Raw genomic sequence first — 12,190 nt, 5'->3', positions numbered from 1 at the left:
CTGGGTGCGGCTTCTGTTTGAGTTCAAGGTGCGTTTGTAGTTCCTGGGGGGGCTCAGCGCATCTCTGATGGAGGCCATTCGGAGGCGGCCTGGTGTTGCGCTGATCCACCTTTTGCGCAATTTTCAATTTTCAAGTTTACTTGATTAGCCGCACCCAGGCTATGCATATACATAGGTTAGGATTTAGTTCGTGTTAGGCCCCTCCCATGGAGGATTGACTTCTTCGCAGTGGGAGGGACGAGTGCTTAATAGGTTGCATGCAAGCTGTTACAGGAAACCAACATCCTCCAGTGGTAGACAGGTCATGTGTATTCTCGGTGTGTATTATATCCCACAAGTGGGGCTTGCACTCTTTTGCAGGTAGGCACTTGCCTGTTTTTAAGTAGCGCTGTTCATTTCCTTGCTATGTACTAATTTAATTTGTTTTTGGTCAGCTGCTCCCACTTAACAGCCATGCTTTTTGGTGTATATGCAGAGCTTCTGTTTGGGTTCAAGGTGCGTTTGTAGTTCCTGGGGGGGCTCAGCGCATCTCTGATGGAGGCCATTCGGAGGCAGCCTGGTGTTGCGCTGGCCAGGAGGATAGTAAGAGAGGGTAAAAAGAATCCAAGGATCGCCACCAAGGCCATCCTGGTAAATCTGGGCTCTGCTTGTAGCAATGTCTCCAGGCAGACAATCCAATGGACACTGCACACTGTTGGTTCCACAGATGCAGACCAAGGAGGACGCCCTTTCTCCTGATAAGGCACACAAAAGCTTGCTTGGCCTTTGCAAATGCTCATCTGGACAAAGAGGAAGACTTCTGGTCTTCTGTGTTATGGTCAGATGAAACAAAAATTGAATTGTTTGGTCACAATGATGTTTCCTTCACTTGGCATAAAAAAGGAGTCTTCAAACCAAAGAACACCATCCCCACTGTCAAACATGGTGGTGGGAACCTAATGCTTTGGAAGTGTTTTTTAGCCAATGGACCAGGGAACCTAATCACAGTAAACGGCATTATAAAAAAGAGCAATACATGAGGATTCTCAACGACAACATCAGGCAGTCTGCAGAGAAACTGGGCCTTGGGCATTAGTGAACATTTCAGCATGACAATGACCCAAAACACACAGCAAAAGTGGTGAATAAATGGTTAGTAGACAACAATATTAACGTTTTGGAGTGGCCCAGCCAGAATCCTGACTTGAATCTAATTGAGAATTTGTGGAGGGAGCTAAAGATCAGGGTGATGGCAAGAAGACCCTCCAACCTGAAAGATTTGGAGTTCATTGCTGAAGATGAATGGGCAAAAATACCTGTGGAGACATGCAAAAAGCAATAATTGGAAGCGTTTTATTGCTGTAATAGCCAATAAAGGCTTTTCTATTGATTATTGAGAAAGGTATGAATAATTTTGGACTGAACACTTTTTGCTCAAATGTAAATAAACGTTGAGAAATGTTTTTTCCCCACAATAATGACTCTTGTACATTGTCTTATTATCTGTTGGGAGACACCTATGTCATTTCCTGTCAAAAAATTACTTACTGGTTGAATAAAAGTAACTTTAAGTCAAAATTTGCCAGAGGTATGAATAATTATGGGCAGCACTGTATATATTCCTATTACTTAAAGCGGAATATAACCCTGCATTTCAACTTTGCTTTAAAACATTATTTACAGCATATTATATGCAACCAGCATTTTTTTTTACTAGACCAGCATTCGAAGGGTTACATACAGAGTTTTAAAGTTCCGTGGAGAGATATGCAGACGCATCCGAAGTTCGAATAGATACATTTAACTAAACAGAATGTAACAAGTGGTAATTGTTACACACTCTTTGGCTGTCCTCCAGCTCCTGCACAGTCAGAGAGAGTGAGTCACATTCCACACTTAGATACATTTATGTAAACAAAATGTATCTATTTGAACTTCGGATGCGTCTGCATTTCTCTCCAGGAACTTTAAAGCTCTGTGTGTAACCCTTCGAATGCTGGTCTAGTAAAAAAAAAAATGCTGGTTGCATATAATATGCTGTAAATAATGTTTTAGAGCAAAGTTGAAATGCAGGGTTATATTCCACTTTAAAAGAAGAATTCATGTCACTGGACTGCATACATTGATTGATATTTCTGCTCTTTGTAAATAATATTTTCTTGCAAAGTAAGCCTGCTGTGATGGAAACATGGAGGCTGATATCTTTATTTCCTAAGGCGCACTTCACACTGGGACGTTGTGTTGTGTACACTGTAAAAACAGGGTCACAAGGCAATGGAGGGGAAAAGTTGGTACACAAGCAGAGTGATGGATACAGTATGTGAAAAGTATTCTTCACTGCACAGCATGTCTCACATTATTCTGACTGATTTTGTTGCTTCTCACTGCATTTGTTGCACCTTACTGCTAACATATTGATGTCATTGTTCCATTGAAATCTAATTGTAATGATATTGTCCAGAGCAACACTGTGCAGTCACACTTGAGTCAAGTCAAATATTCTCAATTACCCACTAAAATGCATTATTGATTATGTGCCTGGAGATTATGAAGGTACACTTTAATTTTAGATTACTGAAAACATATTCTAGAATAGTGTGGTACTCCATACTACATCTGAGATGCAGCTTCAGTTATCTGCTTTGCCCTTGCTCATGCTCACACACTTCCCCATTTATACCATTCTAGTACACAGACTGTAATAACCAGGGCCACAAGTGCATCCCCTCCATCATGCTGAGAACAATGTTTTTCTCCAAGAGTACTCAGGATGTGTCTTCCAAAAATGAGACCCCCACCTCTGATGTCCAATTAATATTGCTATTGCTCATAAGAGGTGAAGATAAATATAAGTGCCACTAATTGGAATATCTTCCCTAGTTACTTCAGTGCAGGAATAATTAAAGTGAGTTAGTTGGGTTACAAAAATGCATTATTTCAAAAACAAACTACCACATCCTTCCTACAATTTATTAAAGAAACTCAAAATCTCATCAGTGGTTTAAAGCACTAAATACAGCATGAAACTAATAGCAATAAAGACATAAATGGTTTCCAAGTTACTGGAAGGGTTGATACGCTGTGTAATATGTTGGCGCTTTATAAATACAATAAATAAAATAAATAAAAATAAATACTTAACTTCTACCATAAGGTGGCCATACACTGGTCGATTTGCCATCAGATCGACCAACAGATAGATCCCTCTCTGATCGAATCTGATCAGAGAGGGATCGTATGGCTGCCTTTACTGCAAACAGATTGTGAATCGATTTCAGCATGAAATCGATTCACCATCTGTGAAGCTGCCGCCGCCCCCCCCCCCCCCCTGTATACATTACCTGATCCGGCCGACGCGAGTCCCCTGGTCTCTGCTATCTTCTTCTCCGTTCTGGGCACCAGGGCTGCAGCTTCACTGTATTTCCTGTTAGGAAGTTTAAACAGTAGAGGGCGCTCTACTGTTTAAACTTCCTGTCGGGACAGGAAGAAGTGAAGCCTGCCGGAGCCCAGCAGAGAAGGAGCAGCAGGGATACGCGCTGGCCGGATCAGGTAATGTATTGTTGCTAGCGTCGGTCATCGGACACTCGAACGCCGCTATCGATGCACTCCCGACCTGCCAGCAATCAAGCGAAATCTTACGCAGGGACGGATCAACGGGAACGATCGATTTCGGACATTTGGTCAGCGTTTGCTGCCCAAGGCCTACTATCTCCAGCTATGTCCATTTATGGGAAAAGGGATAACAGTGACATGACTATGTACTTTGTACTGTGCTGCAGAAGACGTCAGTGCTATATAATTACATAATAATACGGTAGGACATTAGACTATGACAGGATTAGATTGTGAGCTCCTCTGAGGACAGTCAGTGACATGACTATGTACTCTGTACAGTGCTGCAGAAGATGTCAGTGCTTATAAATACATAATAATAATATGGTAGGACATTAGACTATGCCTATGGTAGGATTAGATTGTGAGCTCCTCTGAGGACAGTCAGTGACATGACTATGTACTCTGTAATGTGCTGCAGGAGATGTCAGTGCTATATAAATACATCATAATAATATGGTAGGACATTAGACTATGACTATGGTAGGATTAGATTGTGAGCTCCTCTGAGGACAGTCAGTGACATGACTATGTACTCTGTAATGTGCTGCAGGAGATGTCAGCGCTATATAAATACATCATAATAATATAGGACATTAGGACATTAGACTATGACTATGGTAAGATTAGATTGTGAGCTCCTCTGAGGACAGTCAGTGGCATGGCTATGTACTCTATAAAGTGCATTACACTATGACTATGGTAGGGTTAGATTGTGAGCTCCTCTGAGGACAGTCAGTGACATGACTATGTACTCTGTACAGTGCTGCAGAAGATGTCAGTGGTATATAAGACAGAGAGATGTGAGAGCCAGAAGTACCGGTAAGGGAACTATAAGAGGGGATCAGGAAAGAGAGAGTGAGAGGGAGGAAATTGAAGATGTACGGGGGAGACAGACAATGCGGAAATAGAGCAAGAGGAGATATCACCAGTTATATTAGTCAGGGACATGTTGAGAGAAAGCCTGCCACCATAACCCTCTGCCTGGAGATGCAGAGCCCATCAGAGAGAGGAAGCCACATGATGGGAGGGGGAGAGAGGGGAGACCAGGAAGCATGCATCCCACAAATAATCTTCTGATCTAAATTTTCCAGAGCTCACTCACACAGTGCCTGTTTCTGCCCCCACCTCCTCCTCACTACAGACATCAGCTAACAGAATCCAGCAGCATGTTACAATGTGCATGACTGAGCTCTGCCACACTGCACTGTCTGCAATATTAATTAATCATCCTGATCAGTATATAAGCTGATCAGAATAATTAATTAATAAAGGAAGGCAGTGGGTGTCACAGGAGTCATTTTTTTGCACATGGTATCGGTCATACTCCACACACCTGCTGTAAATCATAGTGCTGACCTGACGCTGTCCAACTTGTCCAGAGCTCCGCTGATGCTGCTGATAGCTGGAGCAGGAAGGAGGGGGCAGAGGTGAGTGAGGCCAGCAAGGCTGCAACGCCTGTCCATGTGCTGCCTGCTAGAGAAAGGGCCGAGCAGCTCTGCCTCTTTCCTGCACAGGGCAATCTCCAGCTCGTGTTCGGAGCTATGCAGGCAGACTGTTCTCTAGGGAGCTAGACGCCAAGCCCTCCTGGTGCAGAAATCAGTCCGTCCTCATCGCTCCCAGGTTGACGCTCCTGAAGCACATGCTTCAGGCTGTGTCATAGGAGGTCCGGTGCGCCGGCAGAATAACCTAAGAGAGCACCAACAGCACAGGAGAGGGGGGCGGGGGACATTTTTGCATACCTGTGCTGTGCGCTCGATTCCTCCCCCACCTCCTCTTTATCCGATTCTCCCCCTCTATCAGGGCTTTGGGGCTGGGTGCACCGGCGCAGGCATGGCAGGCTTTTGCAATTGCCGTCAGTAAGTGATGCCATGCCTGCCCACGTGGTTCCTCAAACTCCCGGCTCCCAGCAGACGGACAATCGCGCCTCCCCCCCACCGCCTATGCACGCAGCTGTTTGCAGCGCTGCGTGCAGGCATGGAAACGGCGCCGGTGGGCGGGGAGAGCAGTGTAATGAATGTGTGTGTGTGTTGCCACTCACCGCCTGGGCCTGCCCCTCACTGTAGTTGCGGCCGCGGCCACCCGCTGCAAATAAAGACGCGAGTGGCCGCTATTGTGTTTTAAGACTTTTAAATTTAAAGGGGACATGAAAGAAATGCCGCCTTTGACTAATTAGGTGCCTGTAGGCATGTGCCTAGAGTGCCTTATGGTAAATCCGGCCCTGACTACTGTAAATAAGTGCAGCAGTAAAATATCAGTTTCCACATTACTTAAAGCACACCTGAAGGGGATAAAAAGAAGTTAGATACTGAACTCAGCAGAGGGATGCTTCTGGATAATCCACAGGCTTCCCCTATCTTCTTGCGCCCCTCCAATCCTGCCCTGGGACCATCTGAAAATAATCAGCACTAATGTGCCTGTGCAGTAGCAGCGGGAGGGGTTCATGAGGATCAGGGAAAGCCTCTGGAGCATCCAGAAGCTTCCCTCTACAGTGGTGAGTATCTAACTTTTTCCAATTCATGTTTGCTTTAATTTATTCATTTCAAAGATTTGTGCTTACATTTATATTACAATATAATAACAAAATAAAATAAAGAAAAAACCTTATACTGAGAGGATCACCATGCTTGGTTTTGTATATTTCAGATGTAGATGAGTGTGATGGAAGCCACCGTTGTCAACATGGATGTCAGAATGTGCTAGGAGGATATCGTTGCGGCTGCCCGCAAGGCTATGTTCAGCACTATCAGTGGAACCAGTGTGTTGGTGAGTAGAAGAAAGCAATGGAAACGTTTGTTGAAATAGGATGTGTTGCTTCAGCTACAAACTAAAGTTTTTTCCTAATTGTCAGGATTTATTATTTTCCAAAATGAATAGCACCATATAACATTTTTCTTGTCAGATTTATAACTCTTTCAGACTCTTGTTTTATGTTTTTTTGAGCTGCAAGTGAAAGCATTATTTACCACTTAACGACCAGCCAACGCCGATAGGCGGCGCTTGGTCGTTTGTGGATTTCCAGAGCGGCCGTTCCATGTTAGTTCACGGCGGGGGGCTCTGTGAACAGCCTGCGAGCCTCCGATTGCAGCTCGAGGCAAAATGTAAACTCGCGGGGAAGAAATCCCCAGTGTTTACCGTAAAGGAGATCGGCAATCCCCAGCCTTTGATTGGCCGGGGATCGCCGCCGTCTGATAGGCTGAAGCCTATCAGAGACGGGACAGCACGGATCGCTGTCCTGTACCGCCAATAGTGAGGAGGGTAGGGAGGGAAGGAGAGGGAGGACAGGATATCACTGCGGAGGGGGGCTTTGAGGAGCCCCCCCCCTGCTAAACACAAACAGGCGGTGGCGATCAGACCCCCCCCAGCAGGACATCCCCCTAGTAGGGAAAAAAGGGGGGAAGTCTGATCGCCCTGCCTAAAGCCTGATCTGTGCTGGGGGCTGAAGAGCCCACCCAGCACAGATCATAGCAAAATCACGCGGTCCTTAAGTGGTTAAAGATACTTTATAAGCCATGAGCGTCTACCAATCATCACATCTTTGCATGCAGCATGCTTGCTTCCCTAAGTGGTTCTGATTTGCCAGATCTATCAGACAATCAGAGCACAAGCCTGAACCATGCTTTCATTGACCAATAGTTGTGGCCAGAGCTTTTGTCTTTATTCCCCAGTGACAAAACTGCGACCCCCTTTGCTGCAATTATTGTAAGTCACTCAGACATCTGCAGATACCTTTAGACATGTATAAAATGGCCTTACTTATTTCATTTTTTTAGATATATGCATGGCCTATATGCAATTAACTGAGTTTTCTCCTAGAGGATATCCTAGATGATATTTTCACAACTTGTCAATAAATTACCCTTTTAACCATCAGCAAAAGAAAATTCTCAAAATCTTTTTGATAGTACTTTTTCACCTACTTTTTGCTACCTTTTCAGCAAAGTGCAGAAAGGTTATTTTAAAGAAAAGATGAAAAATGATCTCCTAGGATCATTTAAGTTAAATGCCTATGGGCCATGGTCATCATATACACTAAGTATAACTTTTGAAGCTGACAGCCTTTTATATCCAGTGCTACAAGAGTCTCACAGTTCTATCCCATTTTTGGGTCGATTCATAAAAGGCTATGCAGAAAAAAAATTCTGGTCGGGAAAATACCGCATTTGGTATTTTAGACTTTCGTGTGCCAATTCATAAAAAAATTCACAGGTTCGGTACAAGTTCGGTAAATTACTGAAGCCCATTGAATCTGTCTATTAGTCTTTCTTAACAATACATTTAATTGCCACGGATTAGAAGAACGTCAAGAAACTTTAAACATGACATGCTTAGGTGATTTTCCCCACTAGTTCCTACACATCTTCTAACAGGAACTCAAGAGGTTAAACGGCCGAAGGTATTTGGGGAAACCTGTTTTGTTCCGATCGCTCTGCTGCTGCCTAGGGAGTTTAAAAGATTGTCCCATCTGAGAAGGCTGCGGGTCCTATCAGATTCCATCTTTCAGACTTGCAGGAGAACAGGGGCTGTTTTTTATTGGCTCCCTGCTCCTGTCAGGTCATAGCTGTCTCTGCTCCTGCTTGTGAGTCATGGCTCCCAGCACAGTCTCTGCATTCTTTTCACCACTTCAAAGCAGACAGTATTTTTTTGTGGCTTTACCGCATGTTGTAGGCTTTATGAATTGACATTTACTGAGGTATTTACCGCACAAGTCGGTAATTTACCTCACTGCTCAATAATTTCAGTTTTTCATGTGGCAACAACTTCTATGAATTGACATTTTCCTAAGTGCTCAGTAAAAGTCAGCTGTTTTCTGCTTTACCAAATGCAGTAATGCTTAATGAATAGACCCCTTCATCTCATTTGTGGTATTTGGAGATCCAAGAATCTGACTTGACTTGACTTATTAGTAGTTTAGAGGCCACCAGACACATTCAGGAATGAAAATGTAGGTCATTTTTCCATTGAAACAGAAGGTGGTCAGTTAGTCATTTTTATAAATGAAATTACAGATAGGTTAATCCTCTACGAAATATCTGGGCACTGACTGCTGAAATTGACATTAGAAGCACATGAGAAATTTGTACCAGCTACAAAAACTGAATCTTAAGTTTCTTCTTCCACTACTTAGCAACGCTATTAATAACCAAACACACAAGTAACACGCTTATAGTTGCCATGCCAATCTAACCTTTATATCCATGACTTTTATGTTATGTATAGCATTCTTGCAAGAAATCTTATGTAAACACTTTTTGCAAGAAATCTTTCATGCACTTTTTTACTTCTTTCCATGTAGATGAGAATGAGTGTTCCAGCCAGTCCACTTGTGGTTCTGCATCCTGCTACAACACATTAGGTAGCTTCAAATGTATATGTCCATCTGGATTTGATTTTGATCAGTCTTTTGGTGGCTGCCAGGATGTAGACGAATGTTCATCTGGATCAAGCCCTTGCAGTTATGGCTGTTCCAACACTGATGGTGGCTATCTTTGTGGATGCCCTGGTGGATATTTCCGAGCTGGCCAAGGGTAAGTTTGATCAGAGAAATTATATTCAAAGCTAATGCTACAATGTATGTTGTCTCTACAGGTTTTCCTCCTTGGGTTCTTTGTCCATGAACATAAGGAATAAAATGAGCATTGTGTACTGTCACAAAACGTAAAGTCTTAAGCTATCTACAGACATCAGGTGATATTCAGCTATATGGTATACAGTCTTAACATTATCTCTTAATCCATTCATGAAAAATGCTTAGATACATATTATCATTTTACCTATAGTCTGGTTTTGCCAGTAATTTTACCCTGAAGCAGGATGGCAGGAGAGGGCAAGGAGCAGAAGACTGCCTTTGGCACCTTATCTTAGGATATATTAGTCTTTATCTGCTGAAACCAGCATGACCAGAAACATTGATGAAAGATCTGCCGCACAGGTACTGGCGCAGGTTAGAAGCATAGGCATGCAATATCCTCCTTGATGAACAGTTGGGCCAGGAGACAATTATATCATGTCTGTAGGTAACATTAATGAGACACTGAAGCGAAAAAAATATATGATATAATGATTTGTATGTGTAGTACAGCTAAGAAAAAAAAATACTAGCAGCAGAGATAGGAGTCTAATAATGTTTCCAGTACAGGAAGAGTTAAGAAACTCCAGTTGTTATCTATGGAAATTAGCCATTCAGCTCTATGACTCTCAAAGTCAAAGAGAACTCTGACAGACACTTGAGATAATAAGCTTTAAAAGACAATATTTTTTCCTCTGCAGAGAAGATTTTACAGAGCAGGCTAGTGAACTTTTGAACCCATTTAGAATGCTGAGTAGTATCTAAACTGCAAATATTAGAGAATGATGCAATGTTATAAAAAAAACACTATATAACTGAAAATAAAAATATGAGAATTTTTTCTTTGCTACTAATATTCTAGTAATTATCCTTATTACAAAACCAATTCATTATATCATAATTTTTTTTTGCAGTGTCTCTTTAAGCTCTACAAATGTATGTACATGGTTTTGTGGTTTAAGTCTCTGGTAAAATTTGGTCACTTCCTTAGTGTCCCCAGTAGCAATATATAAAGGCAATCTATGCAATACAGCACACACATTGAATTTGTTTGAGCTATTTTGATCATCTTCAATTTTTTCATATCAAAAATTGTCCTCGAAGAAAACTCATACACAAATGAAGCAATTTGATTGTTTAACGCATCTACATCTGCCCTAAACATTTTTCTCTTGAGAGAAGATTGAAATGCACACAATAAAACAAATGCTAGCACTCATTAATTACATTGATTAGAAACAATTGCAGAGATTGCCTATGTGAGGCACACTATGAGGATGCAGAAAGCAAAACTAACTTGACACAGGCTGCCATCTATTATACCTATACCCAAAAGTAAAATAAGAAAAAAGTTTGGGCTTGAGTTGAGCTCCTTGTAAATATATATTCGTTTGGTACTCCTTCTAAACATGCACATCATTCTTTCTATACTTCACCTGTGCCAAAATGGGAACACTTTTGCTGGTACTATACCTTATATATCTTTTATTCACAAATGAAGTACCTGTCAGTGTCATTTACTTTTTTTTCTATACCCAACTACTATATACAAATCAGCGGGATTATTAAGTACATATCCAGACAGGAACCATTAGAGACTGACTATTGTGACAAACAACTCATTCATTTTAATAGCTAGTCCTTTCACAAGATTGCCAGTGATTATATATTTTTTTGCTTGTGACAGATCTGCCTTAAAGATAGATTTTAAAGTGTCAGTTGTGGGATACCTAGAGCCCTATGCACAGTTATATGTGCAAGTAGAAGCCTTATTACAGCTTTCATAATGAAGTAATATGCAAAATGCCATTGTATTGTAGGCACTGTGTTTCTGGCATGGGATTTGGCAAGGGTAGTTATCTACCAGCTCCCGTGGAAGAGGATGAGGAGAATTTATTGTCTCCAGAAAACTGCTATGAGTGCAAGATTAATGGTTATCCAAAGAGAGGAAGGCAACGACGCAGCACCAATTCCACGTCTGAACACAAAGTAAGAATTTGAGAAAATATTCAAATGATGAACAAGTTAACTCAAATCCCTATGCTTGTATCCCCAGTCTGTATTATACCAGTGTCTTATTAATAACTAATTTACAAATACAATTTAACAATATTATAAGCTATCACAAAAAAAATTGTTGAAAGAAAACACTAGATCTCTACATTTTTCAAAAAGACTTCCTAGTCTGGCTTCATAAAGTGCTGCAATAAAGCATTTGATTATTTTTATTTTTTTCATACAGTCCATCACATATATTGTCACTTCCAGGATTGCTTCAAGATCAAGTAGGGTGTGGTATGGTGGCAAGCTACATACTCACCTAACGAGGCAGAAAGATGGATCCAGCGACGAAATCCCATGATGAGCGAACCACGATCCATCTTCCTGCTGGTGGGAATACGTGATGGGCTTGAATGAGAGTTCAAGCGATTGTGGTACTTTGCACGGGAGTCATTGGGAATCTACCCAATCTGAACCACCGTGTCCGTTGCTGAATGATGCGCGATCGCCATGGCAGGTAACATCGTTTAACATGCTTCTGTTAAACGATGGTGCCCGAAGTCGAGTAACATCACTGCAAATATCGCCCGGTGGATATGCAGCATTAGTCATAAAACAGATTTGAAATGTCCTATGTGTCAAATTGACAAGACTTGTTTTAGGTAATATTTTTAATGGCTAAGTGAACATGGTTTTCTTGTAAGCTTTAAAATCTGTACTGTTCTGCCCATTTGCGTATCATGTCTGAACTAGGAACTTAACGTTTGGAAAGCATCAGAAAACCATGTATTGTAACTTATTAAAGTATTACCTAGATCTACTTTTGTTGATTTTACAAATAGGATGTCTCTCGTTCTTTTAAAATTGTAATACTCCTCCTAACCCCATATTTCCTCATAGAAAATGCCATTCACTGGAATAAATTGTGTCCAAGCTGCAGTAACAGTATTCTTTGAAAATGTTTTAAAAGTAGAAAAATTATTATGTTAACAGGTAATTACAACTGTTCATAAATGTCTATATATGTGT

General features: G+C 41.6%; 1 protein-coding gene across 4 annotated transcripts in view; it reads left to right on the top strand.

The window, feature by feature from the left end:
* Positions 1-12,190, top strand: part of LOC137508077 (fibrillin-2-like) — a 710,315-nt gene that overhangs the window by 696,008 nt on the left and 2,117 nt on the right. For all 4 annotated transcript variants that reach the window (XM_068233727.1, XM_068233729.1, XM_068233728.1 and 1 more), the window contains 3 exons: positions 6,238-6,357; positions 8,888-9,119; positions 10,981-11,149. In XM_068233727.1, the coding sequence (XP_068089828.1) occupies positions 6,238-6,357; positions 8,888-9,119; positions 10,981-11,149 (521 nt within the window). The remainder of the gene's footprint in view (positions 1-6,237; positions 6,358-8,887; positions 9,120-10,980; positions 11,150-12,190) is intronic.

The sequence above is a fragment of the Hyperolius riggenbachi genome, chromosome 1 (genome assembly GCF_040937935.1).
Source record: "Hyperolius riggenbachi isolate aHypRig1 chromosome 1, aHypRig1.pri, whole genome shotgun sequence".
NCBI classification, from domain to species: Eukaryota; Metazoa; Chordata; class Amphibia; order Anura; family Hyperoliidae; genus Hyperolius; species Hyperolius riggenbachi.
The sequence above is the reverse complement of the archived record's forward strand: the minus strand, read 5'-3'. Positions and strand labels throughout refer to the sequence as shown.